This window comes from Asterias amurensis, chromosome 21 (genome assembly GCF_032118995.1).
Source record: "Asterias amurensis chromosome 21, ASM3211899v1".
NCBI classification, from domain to species: Eukaryota; Metazoa; Echinodermata; class Asteroidea; order Forcipulatida; family Asteriidae; genus Asterias; species Asterias amurensis.
The window spans coordinates 12,865,683-12,884,217 of NC_092668.1; the positions used below are offsets into that span (position 1 = coordinate 12,865,683).

General features: G+C 39.7%; 1 protein-coding gene across 3 annotated transcripts in view; it reads right to left on the reverse strand.

Moving 5' to 3' along the window:
* Positions 1–693: 693 nt before the first annotated feature.
* The window catches only part of LOC139953054 (neuropeptide FF receptor 2-like), a 48,877-nt gene continuing 31,035 nt past the window's right edge, over positions 694–18,535 (reverse strand). Inside the window, exons 3-9 of one of the 3 annotated variants that reach the window (XM_071952452.1) lie at positions 14,170–14,844; positions 7,108–7,224; positions 6,146–6,459; positions 4,810–4,905; positions 4,219–4,380; positions 3,572–3,610; positions 925–2,224 (exon numbers count right to left, since the gene is read on the reverse strand). In XM_071952452.1, coding sequence (XP_071808553.1) covers positions 2,153–2,224; positions 3,572–3,610; positions 4,219–4,380; positions 4,810–4,905; positions 6,146–6,459; positions 7,108–7,224; positions 14,170–14,548 — 1,179 coding nt within the window. In that variant the 5' untranslated portion in view covers positions 14,549–14,844 and the 3' untranslated portion in view covers positions 925–2,152. Of the gene's footprint in view, positions 2,225–3,461; positions 3,611–4,218; positions 4,381–4,809; positions 4,906–6,145; positions 6,460–7,107; positions 7,225–14,169; positions 14,845–18,535 lie in introns of those variants that run through there. The other 2 variants (XM_071952453.1, XM_071952454.1) reach the window with 2 other exon arrangements.

Below are 18,535 nucleotides of genomic sequence, written 5' to 3' on the forward strand. Positions count from 1 at the left end.
TGGCACTAAGCTTTGCTCTGGTGGTATGACTAGTACGAGTTTCACAATGGGCAAATATCATTGCTGATCTATGATAGCTAAGTTAATCTGAAATTGGACATTGAACGTTCACATAGGTTTATACAGCGAATAATATGTACATTTTATTTCGATAATTGGCCATTGGACAATCACCTGTAGGTTTATACAGCGAATGTCCAATCTTCAAAATGAAAAAAATATAGACATCCACTGACCAACTACGTGAATGCCTGGAATAGGAAAAAAAAACATGGAGGTAGAAATGAAAAAACCAAGTAGACATTTGTTGTACAAACCTATGGGATTGTTAAGATGTCTTTTATACACTTTAACTTAAATGGTCATGCCTGATATAGCTTTAAAGTGGCACTCTCTCCTCAGTGGCTTAACCGCAGACTCTCATTGTGTGCTTGTGCGCGGGGCAAGTTGGAATCGAACCATTCATGTTTGCATTTTCGATCTCAGTAGGGTGGGTGTTCTATGTTTGGGGGAGGGGCTACCGTCCCAGCCCTATATACATTGGATAGGCTACTGGTATGTGCATAAAGTACTTGGGAAGGCTTATGACTAAATGGTGGAATTTTATACGACGATATACGGGGCTGAAACTATAGCCAATTACCAAATCTAAACGTGGCTAAATTCCAATGACAGTTTTACAAAAAACATTGGAGAATATACATGTGTACTGTTTTAAAAAGGGAGTAGTATGCCCCCAAATAAGATAAATTCGTGATTTTTTTAAATATTAATAAAAACTAGGGCTACTAGTTGGGTGTAAATACAATTTTACCCACATTCCATTCTAGTTAACATTATAGCATCAGTGTTTTTATAATAAATAGAAAACATTGCCTTCACCTTGTTATTAGATTTATGCTAAGTGCGCTTGTGGCGTTAAGCCGTGTAGAGTGGAGCATTTGTCTAAACCAGGCTCTTCGGACAGTTGCCTCAACCATGCCCCTGAATATTGACTCGATGCCCTTTTGAAAAGTCTCAGTGGAAATTTAGACTCATAGATGTTCCTCTAAGGAAAATTGTCGTGGTTTTATAATTAAATTGGAACGTGCACTCTCAAAACACATGGTTCCAATTTTACCCGGATTCCGGGTTAAAATTAACCTGGATTCCGGCTTGTAATGTTGACTTAATTTCCGGTTTTATGGGTCCCTTTCCAGGTCAGATTGACCTGGTCCAGGTCAGATTGACCTGGAAAGTTGTTACAAAAATTAAATTTTATGAGGATATGTACCTAAAACCATCACTGGGAAAGCGCACAGGGAATTTATTCTAATAAAAGACTCATCGAAAAAAAGAAATTGAGCTTCAAAACTCATTGCATTTTAACATGCATTTTTGAAGCTCACTTTAGTATCTGGCTGGACTGTACAACCCTTATTTCCTTTCATGTTTTATTGGTCATGTATATAGACCCAATCTATTATACGCCTGGTGCATTATCACCTTATACTTAATAGTAATTGTTAAAATAGTAAAAGCGTACTGTCTTACTCTACCAGTTATTCTGAGAAATGTTTCAGTCTGAAATACTTTTAGAATATTTTCTTTGAACCAGCTATTACATGCTCTTTTTAGTATAATGATGGCAATCCGAAGTGGGCGTGGCATACATCGAATCAATAGAGTCAATAATCAATAATTGATGACTCGAATCTGCTTCTCTTAGCATTCGCTTCTTGTGGTTAAACTTCTTTACGTTTTTCAAACCACAAACTAGTGGACGTGGCTTACATCGAATCTGCTTCTTTTAGAATTCAACCTCTACATTTTTGCTTTCAAAGAATAATGACCTTGAATCACTTCCAGTTAAAAAAAGGCTTGTTCCCGCAAACGATTCGCAACAGGTAACATAATTGTTAAGGATGTGGATTGTTAAATGTGATATAAAGATACTTAATCAGTTTATTACGAAAAAACCCATACCATTCCATTATACGTAATGCTTGTAAGGAAAGCCCTTGGGCTGTTCTTGCGTAGGGTAAAAAAACAGCCGCCCGGTTTGTTTTTTCATTGATTAAGCTGCTTTTTAGAAGCGCGCCAAAAAAATGTCTTCCCAAACATTGTGAGGCGTATCAGCTTGCGTATTAAGAGCTCGGTTCGTCACACGTCATCAAAGCATGCTCGTGCACTCCACGACTGTTCCGTCCGTGTGTGAGGAGCAGATAGATTTATTAGGTTTGACCTGAGGAAGAAGAAAGAAAAACAATTAGAAATCATTTTTTTTTTTTTTTTAATATACAAAAACGAGCGTGAGTGATGTCATCAAATGATTTGAGAACGACATATTACCCTATCAACCCATAGATTTTTCAGGAGTATAGTTTTTCCAATATTAAACTTAACTTCCGGAAGTCAAGGTCAATTGAGGTGACAGCATTTGTGAAGTTTTGGGATACCTTGTCAATGATTAATAGGTTGTAAAAAATCCAATGAAGAAGATAAACAAATGCAACAAATCGCCTTTGATGCACGTAATTTGGGGCCTTTCTCTTTCTGTTCTGAGTTACGGGCAACTTAAGTTTTCAGAGACTCTAGCCCAGGAAAGTCATGTGAAAGTTTCACCGAAAAGAGAATCAGATTGGAAAAGCTTGGTAGTTGTTAAAGTTTAGGTTATAGGTTAAAGCTTGTCAAAGAGGGTGTTTGGGATTAGGTTCACAGAATGGCCGAACTCGACTTTTTGAAGGCAAGTCTCTTTCGGGGACCCAACCAAGAGCATGGGCCCTCCAGTGATCAGCAATCCATACGGTACCAGTATTTGAAAACTTGCTGAACGGTTTTTTTTCTTATGTGCGACTCGCCCTTTTAATATCCGTATGGATGAGTGTGAGATGGTTTATCTTAAGACAAACCAAGACAATCACACGCAAACCAAAGAACCAGAGGATGGTATTATGGGTATGAAACTCTTAGAAGAAGATGTAGTGTTTGTAGATGTAGATGGAGGCTTTGTTAAGATTGATTATATCTTTGAAGAAACACACGTGGGAGAAGACCACAACACACGGCCCTTTAAGCAGAACATTATTTCCGCTGAAGAAAAATGATCCGATAATCATGTCATTACGGGAAAGCTCAATCATAGGAAGAGGACGGAATAATACATCCTTGTCGTCTTCACCAACTCACACCTGTAATCTAAATGTAATTCTCTTCCAAACGGACCCTAATCTTTTAATTGGATCAAGAACAAGTCAGTCGTGCTGCTGACTGCCTCGGGCAGTTAAAGTTAAACGATTCAATAGTCAATGTAAACACACTCAATCACTGAAAAGGATGTAGTTTTGCTGTCTTACTCTGAAATTCTTTAATATCGAGCTTTTCGTAATAAGTTACTTATCACATGGCAGAGTGTTATGGATGATACCTTTTCTGTTTAGCAAGTAATCTTGCTTGGCCATAAGCAAGTGTTATTGCTTGGTTATTCTATGTGCTTGGATGAGCAACTGTGAAATCTGGACAGTGTTAGTTAAAGCCTGACACAAGGGACACCATTGTGTTAGTTTAGTAGTTCGGGGACACGCCAACCCACCTTTGCGGATGCTATCCATTGAAGATTCTTTCTTTTGGACTAGAAATAATTATATACAAAAGTGTTCATAGTTCATAAAAGTTGGTCAATGGGTACTGAAAACTTTGAAGCAATAATCCAGTCTTTTTGTGAATTTAATTTTAAGAGGTGAGATTTGAAGCTCATGCATGCATCCTGTACGTAGAACTTGATCAATATTTGATCGTCTTTTGGTTACTTAACTTCTTTTGATGTTAAGAATGATGACTGAGGAAAAGGTTATATGACGGTTTAACCCATTTGCTGTTACCAGTCATCAGTATAGTTTGTGTAGTTTTCACTTTGAGGTAAAAACATTCACAGTGAAACTCTTAACAGCAACATGCTCTGTGTACTTGGTACTATACAATCTAATGGTCAGAAATTGACCGGGTCAGAAATTGACCCGGGTCCCCCGTGGGACCTGGCCCATTTATGATCCGGAATATTTTTCAAACTGACCCAAAAATGGGTCAAACTGACGCAGAGTCCGAGTTAAAATCGATTTTTTTAAACACTTTGCTGGTCACCCTGACCCCCAGAAGTGGGTCAATCCCCATATAGGACTCGTGATCCGGGTCAATTCTGACCCGGTTTGTTTTCTAGAGTCTAGTCAAAGCAAGCCTTACCAGTCTCTTTCTGTTCGCACACCATCTCCCCGTGAAAGCATCCCGGAACCCCCGTCTGAAGTTCTCGTTGAAGCCGCAGTAAACAAACGGGTTCAGAGCGCTGTTGGCATACCCCATCCACGTGCAAAGAAACCACACCTCTTTCGGAACATCTTGTGATTTCTGTTAAGAAAAAATGGTGCAATAACTAAATCAATTTATTCTTCAATCTTAAACGTGATCAAAGTGACTTACTGCGGGTCCGAATATTGTTCCAGAACCGTGTTCGTTTGGGCCTGACTCATTTGTGGGTCAGCATGACCGTGGAATATGTGTCTAAATGACACAGAAATGGGTCATGCTGACAGTATCACTTTTGATAAAGGGATCCTATCGACCTATATGATAGGTTCAGAAATGTTAAATCTATATTAATTTTATTGTGTACACCAGATGTGGGGCAACAGATCTATGGATCATAGTATGTATTTGCTTTTGTTGTCCCTTGCCCATCTCGGGGTATATTGTCAATGTATTATGTCTTGTACTGTTATGGCAAATACAATAATAATAATAATAATAACAATAATACACCACGTGGTTTGAACTTACAACGTCAGGTACCCAATCAACGATGAGATTCACCACGTGGAGCGGCAGCCAACACAGCGCGAATATACTCACAACCACCATCAGCATTTTAATAACCTGTCAAAGAAGCAAAAACAAGAAATTTAGACCTTGTCAAGAGGTCTTTAAAGAACATTAACCCAGACAGGCAAGGGCTGTTAAATTTTCAACTCGCCGATCAATTCTGCACGTTAATCTTAAAGAAGTTGGCTGCTAATGTTTCTGTTTTCAGTTTTCGAACAAATATTTCGTTGTGTGGGAAAAGGTCACTTGATACTCGCGTGGGTAAACATCGTGTGAACAGAAACTGGGGCTCAAACAGTCAAAATCATAAAGTGCACATTTTCTGGAACTGGTAATAATAAAGATCCATATTTTAACAATAGTCTGGTTAATATGAACTATACTTGATTGACGTCGAGTACAGATGGGGTTTCAGGTTGGAATTAGTGCACGCCGGAAGTTTTTTCACATTCCTTTTTTTGGCGGTGAAATAGAGATGAAACCTTATCCATGAAAAAAAAGTCTTCATTATTCTTCAATAGCCGACCTTCTGGATTTGGATATTAACTGCATGTAATGTTCCGACTGTTCAACTTTTGTAACCTTTATATCTGTAACATTTAAAGGAACACGTTGCCTTGGATCGGACGAGTTGGTCAAAACAAAAGCGTTTGTAATCGTTTTTTAAAAATGCATATGGTTGGAAAGATGTTTTAAAAGTAGAATACAATGATCCACACAAGTTTGCCTCGAAATTGCGTGGTTTTCCTTCTACTGTGCGAACTAACATGGTCGGCCATTTATGGGAGTCAAAATTTTGACCCCCATAAATGGCCGACGTGTTAGTCGACGAGGTAAAAGGAAAACCACGCAATTTCGAGGCATGTTTGTGTGGATCATTGTATTCTACTTTTACAACATCTTTCTACCATATGCATTTTATAAAAAACGGTTACAAACGCTTTCAAAGACCAACTCGACCGATCCAAGGCAACGTGTTCCTTTAAGTGTACATGTTTATAGTTTATTAATAGGGAACCTTTCTCACATCTTTAGAGAGAGGTTCCCTATTTATAATGAGGTTTCCCTCTGCCAGTCTTTGTACTTTTTTGACAATTTATGATGTATCGATTTGTACTGTAGATGTACATTGATTTGTAAAGGCTCTTCATTATTTTTTTATTAGATGATTTATCAAATATTAGTATGATTGGTCGGAAGTTGTGGGCTAGTTCTAGCCGTACCACTCGCTGGATATTGTTTGTGAATATAAATCAAGCTAATTAGTATATATTATAATTAAACAACCTCCTACCTTTCGTTTCGATCGCTCCTGGGTTGACATGGTCGAGCCAACAGTGACCCCTGGCCCATGCGTACTGCGCGATTTCAGTGTGCACCCAATCCGGATATACGTCACAGACATGAGCAGTAGAGGAAGAATGTAGACCAGAATGCACATCAGCGTAGTGTACATGGCGCGAACTGTCTTGTCTTCGGTACCGTCGTCCGTCACCCAGAACTCGTAGCACCAACTGGTCTCGCTCCCATCGCTCCACGTAAAGTCAACGTACCTCATGTTGAGTAGGAGGGGGATGTTGATCAGGAAGGCTACTGTCCATAGAATAGCTGGAAAGGATGACAAATTCAAGTCAAGTCAATTCTATAAGCCATTTTGAGGTGGATTTCACAAAGAGTTAGTACTCGTCTTCTTTCGAGTTAGAACGAGTTTCTCGTCCTAACTTATAGGACTAGCCTCGCGTTTTTTTTTTATATCTCCTAGGACTAAACTCTTTGTGAAATCGACCCGTGGTGGCATAATATCCCTTTATCATGCTGCCTCCATCTTGGTCATGTTCCTCGTATCGAATAACAATAATGCATGCTAATGATCATCTTGCAATTAGGAACCAGACTTGTTTGTTCTTCCAGCCTCGGCTTGGTAACATTGATATCAACGGGAGAAATTCAAGATGGCTGCACAGTGATGGTCATAATACTATGGCACTGCTGAGTTAGCGGTGTGGCCAGCACGTTATCTCCCGTAGTCCGTAAAATTACTGTTTTCAAGGCTTTCAATTTAGTCAAAGGATAAGGTGTCACCCATTCCTTCCTCCATGGTCTATCATTGGGCTTTTTCTTCCTATTAAAATAACAGAACACTTTATAGGCAAAATTAGTTGCACCATAAAAATATATGCATTATATAGACGTTCACTAAATTAAACCTCAAGTGCGTTTGTCCGAACCGAGAGGCAAACACATGAATTCTCTCACCAATGACAAGTCCCGCGTTCCTCTTAATCACGCGAGATTTCAGCGGATGCAAGATGGCGAAGTACCGGTCCCCAGCGACGACCGTCAACGTCAGGATACTGACGTGCACCGAAACGCCTACAGAAAAAAAGAGCGGGGACAAATTAATGATGTAACATCTGCTCAAAATTCATTTGAAATTCCACGTGGATTTTTCCGTTATCCTTTTATCAAATTGGCCAGATTGGTTAGTTCACTGTATTGACTTATAGTTGTGTACAATCACCTGTCAGTGTTATAGCACGATCAATACAATGCAATAATAGACAAATATTTATATATAGCGCTCTATCAAGAAGCTGTATCACTGCACTTAAAGGGATGATAAACGTTTGGTAATTACTCTTGAAGATAATGACAATAAAAACTTTTGTTTGGTTAGAAGCCTGTAGGTTTTTATAGAACTTATCAGAGACATCGAATTCCTTCTTTCGTGGTTTACCAGACTAGCGATGGATATCTCTATGGGTGCGTTCGTTTAGCTTCCCCGGGTCGACCCCGGTGTGTGGCGTGTTTTTTCTCCAGGACGAACGTGTGCAGATAACTAACCACGTTCGTCCTGGGAAAAAAAAACGCCACACACCGGGGTCGACCCAGGGAAACTAAACAAACGCACCCTATATAACGTTGACTATCTGAGTTTTGAACACTATGATTATTACTCAAGTTGCGCACATTTAGTACTACTCGAACAAGAGTATTGGTACTCAGGATCAAGTTTGAGTATTACTCGAGTACGATTATTGGTGCTCGAGTACGATTACTATTTAGTACCCGAGTACGTATAATTAGTATACTTGAGTACGAGTATTGGTACTCGAGTAAGAATATTAGTACTCGAGTACTTAGTACTCCAGTCTGCAGGTAGGTTTATATTTGAGTTTGAGTAATGTCTTTGATTTAATGTGTTTTTGGCTCTGGCTCTGACCGGATTACTGAAAAGTACTTGTTTAACCTTGTCAATATTAGTTTCTTTGTATTGAGGCATTGTTAACCTTTCTTTTGTAAAGACTTTAACACCTGCTTCAATTTTGGTTCTAAGGCATCCGTTCCTGTAAACAAAACATGCATGTAAAGACTTGATATTTCATTTGCAAAACGTATGAATACAAAATCAGTTTGGTTTACGCGTTATTTTGTGCAAACCAACGCTAGATCAAAAACATTTGAATCTAGTTGTTGATGGTTGACGGGATTGACGGGATTGTATTGTATTTAATTGTATTCAAGTGTTTTAAAATATTTTCTTTTGTTTTGACTTTGTACTTGCCGAATTGTCCTTTATGCCTCAGTACATCCCATGACTTCACAAAAGAAAAAAGCTCAAAGTATGGTCTTAAGTTCAGAAGTTGTCTATCACTTGGAGATAGAGAGAGGGTATTGTGCAACATGAAACGTACGGCCCAGTTTCCTTTCATGTTGAGCTTTCAATTTATGTCAGTTCCCTTGCCCCGTGCTATGCGATACGACACCCAATCCAGGCCGGCCACACCGACCGTAAGAATCGCAGCAGAGACCCCACGGCATCCCTGTCTATCTTACCCGCTGTATTGTCTCCGGGTAACCACCCTTCTTCGTGAGGCTGAGCATGGAGGAAGTTTTTCCTCCATGGGCTGAGTAGACACAGCAAATATTTACGAGGGTTTAAGTTTGCCAGGCTATTGATTGTATCTAGAAGCAATCTTTGATCTATACACTGTTACTTAAAAATGTTCTGAAAATAATGTGCTTTTGTTACTGGGTTTAGGGCTTCGATTACTTGGTATATATAGGCTTTGTATCCGTGCTGTTGAATAGATCAGATTCGATTCGATTTCATTTATTGTCCACATTTAAAAACAAAACAAATAGAAATTCGATTTCCACTGGCAAACGGGTTCAAAAACTAAAAGAGTATATATTATACAAAAACACGTAGGCATAGAGTACCATGCAAACAGAAAAGCACTAATTACGATAAATACAATGGTATTTGGTACCCCCCCCCCCGGAACTTACTATTTCCACGTTTTAAAGGCACTGGTCCATGGACATGTTTGGTAATTATCAAAGACAAAAAAATATTATCAAAGACAAAAAAATATTTTTTGATTTTTTTATCAATAATGTTCACTATGTATTTTCTATTGTAAAGCTTTTTAATAACTAATGTAATATTCTTTAATTATTGTAAATTATGATACACCAACTGTGAAGGCTAGTCTTTGACAATTACCAACAGTGTCCAGAACATGAGATATCAGAACATGACTACATCGCCATAGAAACAAAATGCTTCGCAACATTCCAGTGACTGCATACCACGTGGCTCCTCTAGCGATTTAAAATGGAAAATAATATTATTCTAACTTGACTAGCAATATCCTAATCAACGTCCCTTGTGAGAAGTTTAATGCAATTCGAAATCTAAACCGCACGATTATGGAATCATTTCTCAGACATGGTGGTATGTTAGAAGAAAACAATTCCTGGGGGCATTATAGGTACTTTTGGTATCCTTGATATTTGAAAGGAGAGAATACCTTTTTGGTAGTTACTCCACAATTAATGACCTTGAAAAACTTACAAGATAAGACGCACTGCAGCTGTTAGATTATGTATACAATTTTGTGAGACAGTTCCCTTCAACAGGGGAGAGGGATGCAAAAACATCTCCGATCAAACTCAATAAGTATGCTGCCTTCCCCGTTAAAGAGAAGTATATATACATTTCGTAATCGCTCAAAATTAATGGCATTAAAGATTGACTTGGTCAGAAATATATAGAGCAGTTTTGCTCGAAAAAACATGTTGAGAGTCATTCCACGTCGAAGTAATGGGGCTATGGAAAATATATCAGTTTTAATCCCCCAAAAATTGAACCTGAGAAATATTATCTCAGAAACGTTTCTCAGATTGTGAATTCCAAATACAGATTATTCTTCCTGTGTAGACATCCCGCTCCATATTTTCGGCAATGTCTCAAAAACGCGAACACTTTTTGAAATGAAATTTGCACACAGGTTATTTTTGTTGTATACAGTTACTTTCGTGATTACGAGCGCGTATATAACGATGTTCCAGTTAATACGAGGATTTTTGCCGGTCCCAAACTTCCCGTGCGTGTTTCAATGCATTTAAATATGGATTATACGAGCACATAGTAGCGAAAACATGGTTACAACGAGGTAATTTAAATTGGTAATAGCATTGGAATCGAACTGTTCCAAAGACCAAAGGTAAATGTTCCCTTTAAATTATTTTATCTCATCTGTCATTTTTGTCTGAAACCAAGGGGGTAACGAAGATGCATTGGCCGATGACAATGTTGTCATACTGTATCAAACGTATCATTTAGAGGCACCAGCCGGCGAGCTCACTTTGTGTTGAAACGAACACCGGATCCAAATATACCTGACATGTGCTGTCAGTTCCAATGTAACGTGCAGTTGGTGATGAGTGGAGAGTAGTAGATCGAGACCCAGTTTCATGGATCTGCTTACCGTAACCAAAGAATCGACGCTTACGGAAACAGGGAGTTCCGCGCTTACGTATTTCACGGGTTAGCAGAGGGAACTTTTGCCTGTGCGTTTACTCCACGTAGCGAGGACACTTTGGTAATTTTGGTGTATCTTGGAACCTTGATGGTGCTTCTTTATTCCTTTTTGTGCATGGTGGTATTTCGGTACCCATGACCTGTTGATATTTCGGAGCACGAAGGTCCCTTGTTAGGCATTCTTAGCTTACAAATTCAGCGCGTGTACATGTACATCAGCAAGCGAGAATGGTGTTCGTAAGCGCATAATTCAGCGGTAAGCAGTGCCTTGAGATTGGGCACTGGTGCATTTTAGGTTTTTGAACCAACGCGTTGACCATGTGATCTGTTGTCAGGGTTTGTTTGTAATAACATTAGTGACATGTTGGCATAAACCTACTGACCTTAAACATGAGGCTGAAATGTCCTGTATATACGCTTCACTGATGGGGGAAATGACATTGTGCAACCTCTGTTTAACCATGAACGGTGGTATTATGTTTTATATACTAATGGTTCATTTGTTTTCTAGTTCAGTAGATTAAACCTAGAAATGATCTTGGAAATGGTGTACACATTATTTGCTGCCATAAAAAAGGGTTGTCAAAATTGAGTTCACACGAATTTAAGGGTTTTCCAAATTGAGTTCACATGAAATTAAATTTAATTATGGGGAAGGTACTTTGAATGCCCTGTCCTGATCCTGATTTGAGAAATATGTTTCTAGTGCCTTCAGGTGCATACCTATATGACAGGCTTCAGGCCTGACGTCTTTTCTCACAATGTTTTAAACTACTGACAGCTATCCATTGCAAAGTAAGTTTTTATGTTAACAATTATTTTGAGTAATGGTCAAACTGGTCAAACAACGGTATTTTTTTCTCACCCGGATGTTGTGTCAATCTGACCCATTTCTGGTAATTTTGACACCGAAGCCGGATCCTAATAATAATACTGATCTGACCCAGATATTCAGGCCCACGGGACCCGTTTCCGAATCAAGTCTAACCCAGTAATATTTTTGAGTTCTTAGTGTGTGGCATATTAGAAAGCTTCCGTGTTTTTGTTTTCGTTTTGAAACAGCATCATCTGCTCAACTCGTTGAAGAAAACAACATCAGTTTCTTTGGGCAAAAATCAGACTATGGAACGTTAATGTCACGCTCATTCACACCTTCCGCTGAACTCAAAAAATGCCTTTGGTCAACACAATGGATCAATAATTCATGTTACTAAAACCGCGTTAGATAAATTGAAACCATCAATCACGGACAATGTTTCATCGGATGTTGTTCCATATCTATCAGTCAAGACTTGCTTTCAGAAAACAGAAATGAGCAGGATACCAGTCACGATTCGTACATGTGACATGGTATTTTGGCTGGTAAATTTATTGTGGTGAGCATATTTTGTGTGTGCTTAGCTACTCTATGAAATTAGCCCGCTCAATAGAATTGGGCCCTGGTCTTTGACTATCACCCATTGGTAATTGTCAGTGACTCACTCGGTGTATCTCAACATATGCATAAAATAACAAACTTGTGAACATTTGAGCTCAATCGGTCGTCGAAGTTTCGAGATATAATAATGAAAGAAAAAACACCCTTGTCACACGAAGTTGTGTGCTTTCAGATGCTTGATTTCGAGACGTCAAATTCTAAATCTGAGGTTTCGAAACCAAATTCGTGGAAAACTACTTCTTTCTCGAAAACTACGTTACTTCAGAGGGGGCCGTTTCTCATAATGTTTTATACTATCAACCTCTCCCCATTACTCGTTACCAAGTAAGGTTTTATGCTAACAATTATTTTGGGTAATAACCAAGTATCCACTGCCTTTAAGCATGATTGAGTTTGGTGGAACGTATTTTCCCAGCCAACGGATATAAGTCGAGTGTGAGTTTATCAAAACGGTTCGTATCAACACAGCCGGCCAGACGGCAAATGCGCGGGAGAAACCTAAGACTGTTCAACTTTATTTAACGGCGGAACTGCCATGGAGGGAACGGCGTGTAATGTTCGCCGAATTCCTTGCAGAAAGTTAAGTCTTAATAGGATGTGGTGATGTTTCCTAAACAAAACTCGATATTGTTATCATTAAACTGCCCTGTACAGTTATGCGTTACCTTTAAAGGGTTGGATTTTATATAAAAAAATGAGCCAAAAGTCAAAGATTATAAAATGGTTTCTTAAAGGTGGAATAGACTTGATGTAATTGTCAAAAACCAGCCTCACTCTTTGTGTATTCCAACCGACTAGAGTATCCTCACTTGATCCAAACTATGCATTCAGTTATTCTTCCACGCAACCCAAAATGAGGCTTGAAGCACTGGTTAGGCTCCCCTTCAACATATCATTGCTTTATAATGTATGTACGTCCAGCTTCCGCGCAGTGTCCCAGATACGATACGATATATGCTAGAGGGCTACACCGTGCCCATTCAAGATATCTTCATCCTGAAGACCACCCCCTCGCCCCCCCCCCTTCCCCATGATCCGCTCTCACCCCCTAGGCCAAGTTACAGTGTATCTTTCAATGGCAACAAAGTTACTGCCTTTGGCATTTGGTTTAAAAAAGGTGGCATTCATATAATATTCTTGAATCTCATATCCCCCTTTTCGATTTTGTTCTCGTTTTTTTCTTTCTCGTTTTGTTCTGGGGGGTTTCAGGGGTGGTGTTTTTCTGCCTCGTCTTGAGTAGTTCTCTACGTCATGGTCGTCCTGAAAAGACCTTCAAGGGGATTGCCGATGTTATTAAATTAAACCCGATCAGCGGCTGAAACGGCAGGGATTTTATAGAAAAATACAGTCCCTCTGATAAAACTCGCCTATGGCAGAAATGTGTTCCGTAGTCTGACGACCTGCTTTCTGCCCGTCCATTCAAAAAACCATCTTTCAGTGTTTGATGTTTGTGCCATAATGACTTAAGGTAGAAACGGGTAATTCGAATCAAGGTGATATAAGGATGTTGTTATTCAAGTTATACTTCAATGCACAAAGGAAAGTGCTTATTTTTTTGTGTGTATCTGACACTGTGATCTCTGCTGAAGTAAACTGGACGGCTATCTCGGCAGACTTCTTGGTGCACACAACAATAATATCAGTTGATTTATTCAGTTCCGTGAGTATTGCCATCTTATTTTAAAATGAAAAAATCGGTAAGATATAAGATTGTTGAAACCTATGGCAAGGTGCATCACAGCCACAATCAATGGCAAACACCAACATGAACAGAAGAAAATCATAATTGAGTAACTCTTTGCAGATCTTGAATTCGACAAACAAACACTTTTGTAAAACATCCACAATAATACTTGACGCAGCCCGAGCCTCAAGCAGGGTTTTAAACCTCTACTTGAAGCCATAGCCAATCCACGCAAAGCCCTAAAGCCTTTTCGAAACCGTGGCTTGTATGGGCCCGGGTTCTTTTCCAGCACCCTGCTTGATCTTAAAGCCCTGTACCGAAAGCACTTCCAAGCCTAAAGCCCGAGTTTCGAAAAGAGCAACTTACCTTGAACCAGTGCGGACATCTTGCACATGACCGACCCAAACACCCAAACTTTCATCAAGTGGTTGACTAGCCACGTCCATTCCGATATCAACGCTATAGTGATGTCTGCTACGGCCAGATTCGCCAGGTAGAAGTACGTAGTGGTTCTCATGTGCTTATTGGAGAGTATGATTGTTATCACAATGGTGTTACCCACCACGGTTAACAGGATGATCAGACCCACTGAGATAACTTTGGCCGCAAAGACTGCCGTGTCCACTTCGTAGGACGGCCGCGCGTGGTATTGCTCGGTCGTGGTGGAGAAGTTATCAAAGCCGGTTGAATTCGGGTTATCATCGTTCAAAATGGCGTACTCTGGTCCGCTCGAAACAGTCGCCATTTTGAATTGGCGTAGTTCTAATAAAACTGCAAATGAAAGTCTTGCTGATGATTGGTCGCCGCCGTGTTGAAGTTAACTGACGCAAGTACTCGGTCACATTTTGATCCGAGAATTTTCCCTCATGATTTTCATGTAGTTTATTCGTGGCGTTCACTCGCAAGGGAAATCACAGAAGCTGTGCAAGAAACCTTCCATCCATCCGAACCAACTGTCCCTCCTATCCCAAGTGACGAGTTCAACTCCAAAGACAACCCGTCACTCTCAACTCAAAACTCCTTACTCTAATAAAACGATCCCTGCAAGGCAAACAAACAAATGTGATAATGGGTTAGCCATTGTACAAGTGTTTTATTTTATGTATGAGGAAATAGCACTCTACGTTCCAAAAGAGATTAGCACTTCAATTCCGACTAAAACTACATTAAAGTATAGCCTGAATGTGTGCCACTTTCAAGAAGTATCAATTTACAAATGCATTGCCCGTCTTTTTTGAAAGCTTTTCCGTAGCTCTCGGAGCTGTAGCAGTAACGTATAGTCCCGCACGGACAACGCGAGTGTCTATACTTCAGCTAAGGGTGATAGACCTGAACAACCGACGCAAAATTAACCCGTCAAAATTAAACTGCTAAAAATGCATCTACTTCTGATCACGTCTTCGACCCTATAGCCCTCTGCTAATGCCGTGGGGGTGATCGGCGAGATTGCCCGGTGCAGTCCATCCAAGCGCCCGCGCTTACTCCTCGTTATTGATTTTCGTTTCTCTGAACGCCGGATAAAAAAAAAGAGATACCATCATTCTTGACAGTTACGACAGACAATCAACACATCTATTAAGACCTATTTATAACGTGGAGTGGCAATCATTCACAAAACGATGTCATAAGACAAAATATGACAGTAGTGAAGTATGCTTTTGCATCGATCGACTCTGACAACAGGAGATGTCACAATAGTGTGTTTAGGCGTGACATCTCGTACCGTGCACTACGAATGTTGAAAGTTGTTGAAAGTGACTTTAAAAACTGCATACAGCAAAGCGGTGAGAGTTGTAGCCTAAAGATCTTCTGAACGCGTAGAGCATGACAGTGAATTTTTGCCTTTGGAATCGATGCGAAACGGGGTTATGACGTGTTGTGTGGGAAACCCCAAAGGAGACACGAGCTACTCGTTCGAATATCCCGCGTCTTAATTCGGCACACAAACTGCTAGCGTTGTGATTGCGATATCGACTTTGAAAATGAAGCCACTATGCAACACCTACCGTAGGTGTTGTTGAAGAGAGTCTGTCCACGCTAAACGTAGACGTTCATTATACTACGAGTCACCACTTTGCGCTTGTTCAAGTAGAATTTCCTTGCGTGCGCACGACCTTGTTTTGGGGGACTGAGCGCAATGAGTGAACCGCCAAATCTAGCACGCGGTTTTGTCGACACCTTTATGCCACATTGCGGTTATTGACATTCCTGCCTGTAATGAGGAGATTAGTAAATAATTGGTTGAAGAAAACTATCAAAATCTTACACCTGATCTAAGCTTGGGCTTTAAAGGCTAAAGTATTTTTTTTCTTTTTTTACCGTGCCGTTGTTTTAATTATATAGATTTCTAGGCCACTAAATTGACATATTGTTTTATGATGAAAAAAAGTAAATGAACAAAGAAATAATATCATCTTCTTGTCGTTCGCTATGGACATCATTGTTGTAATCACAAATGTTTTTGAGCTCACATATACTGTATAATGTAGAAATATCGCCGAAAATCTGGAGTGGTTTTTATTATGCCCATTTATTGTTGAATATATTTTATCAAAGGTATAACTTCCTTTAAGATTTCAATTAGTCTTAAAAAAAGTACTGTTTTACGGTTTCAGAGAAACTGACTATGTAGGCCTACTAAACAAAACAATAAACAACAAGAGAAAGCATCACATACGAAACGTTGAGGGCGCTGTTGGTTAATTCTTATTTATAGCTCATTAGCACAGAGTGTGTCGATAAGACTGCACTTCCCAGCAGAACTCAACACCAAATAGCCAAATGTAAAAGACGTAAATGAAAGTGCACGCTGTCCTCAGTGTAGAAAACAGAACCCCAAACTCAATTATGGCGTCTACTGAGTATGGCACTATGCTATTAAACGTTGAGGGCACTGTTGGCTAATTCTTATTTCTATCTCATTAGCACGTGTGTCGATAAGACTTCCATAGCAGTACCCAACACAAAATAGCCAGGTAAAAAGTACGTTTATTGGGCCTTATTGAAAGTGCACGCTGTCGTCCTAAGTGTAGAAAACAGAATCCCGATGTCAATGTGGTATTGACTGAGTATGGCTCCTTATGTGAGAGCTCTGTTTGCTAACTCTTATTTCTAGCTCTACAGCTGTACCCAAAACGAGATTTAATAGATTTGGCAAAACGAGATTGCCAAATGACAAGTACATACATAAGAGTGCACGGCGTCCTAATGTGTTGAAAACAGACCCAAGATTCAATATGGCGTAGACTGAGTATGGCTCTTTATGTTGATGGCTGTGTTTGCTAATTCTTATTTCTAGCTCTACAGCTGTACCCAAAACGAGATTGCCAAATGACAAGTACATAAATAAGAGTGCACGGCGTCCTAATGTGTTGAAAACAGACCCCATATTCAATATGGCGTCGACTGAGTATGGCTCTATGCTATTACACGATGAGGGGAATGTTGGGTAATTCTTATTTCTGGCTAATAAAATAAACCCTACTCAACCGAGAACGCTGATTGTCTTATTCACCGCCATCTTGGGAACTGTACAGAACACGTACACTAAATTCAGTAGAATAACTCCCCACTTACGAGCGTCAGACGCAGCTTGCATTCAGTTGTTGTTATTCTAGACATGCAATGCAATGCTTGTGGATGTTTTTTTCTTTTCTTGGTTAAGACTTTCTTGCCGTGCAAGAAGACCTACAAATAAATTATTGATCTTTAAAACAAGTGCTCTTAGAATGGATATTGAGAAGCAAGGAGCGGGTAATTTGACGAGAACCGGTAAGTTAACATCCGTGGAAAAACCACCCGATGGTCGGTGTACAAGTAAATGTTAGTAAGTGTACTTCAGTTGGAATAAGTAGGCCTACTGGACTTCAAGTCATTGCAGAAGCTTGACGCTAAGTTCAGTCAATTTCAGAGATTCAAATTGATTTGTTTTTCGCTTTCTTTAAAGGCACATGAAATGTTTGGTAATTACTCAAATTATATTGTAGTAGAGAATTTTGCTTGGTAACCAGAAACGGAGAGCTGTTGAGAAAATATACCTTCGGTTTTGGAACCTTTCGCTTGTTCTAATATAACTGTCAAGTCAGATAGGCCTACTTCAAGGAGGCAACGAAGGCAATTGCCTCCATGCCCCCTGGTCATTTCCATGGTGCCAATGCTACAGTAGTAATGTACAACTTCCTCATACGGTGCCCTTTACAAAGGAGAACATGTCTTGGTGCCCTTGCCCTTTCAAAACGAAAGCATACATGCCTGAACTGTAGTTATACAACAAAATAAACCGGTGAAAATTCCATGTTACTGGTCGCGTTTTTGAGATGTAACCGATATATATTATGTTCACGCAGGGAGCGAAATGTCCACGCAGGTAGACGATGCCTACCAGAGAAGCGTTTCTTAAAGGAACACGTTGCCTTGGATCGGTCGAGTTGGTCTTTGAAAATCGTTCTGTAACCGTTTGTTGTAAAATGTATATGGTTAGAAAGATATTGTAAAAGTAGAATACAATGATCTACACAAATATGCCTCGAAATTGCGTGGTTTTCTTTTTACCCTGTCGACTAACACGGTCGGCCATTTATGGGAGTCAAAATTTTGACTCCCATAAATGGCCGACCGTGATAGTTGGCGACGTAAACGGACGTAAACGAAAAACCGTGCAGTTTCGAGTGATACTTGTGTGGATCATTATATTCTACTTTTAAAACATCTTTCTAACCATATGCATTTCATA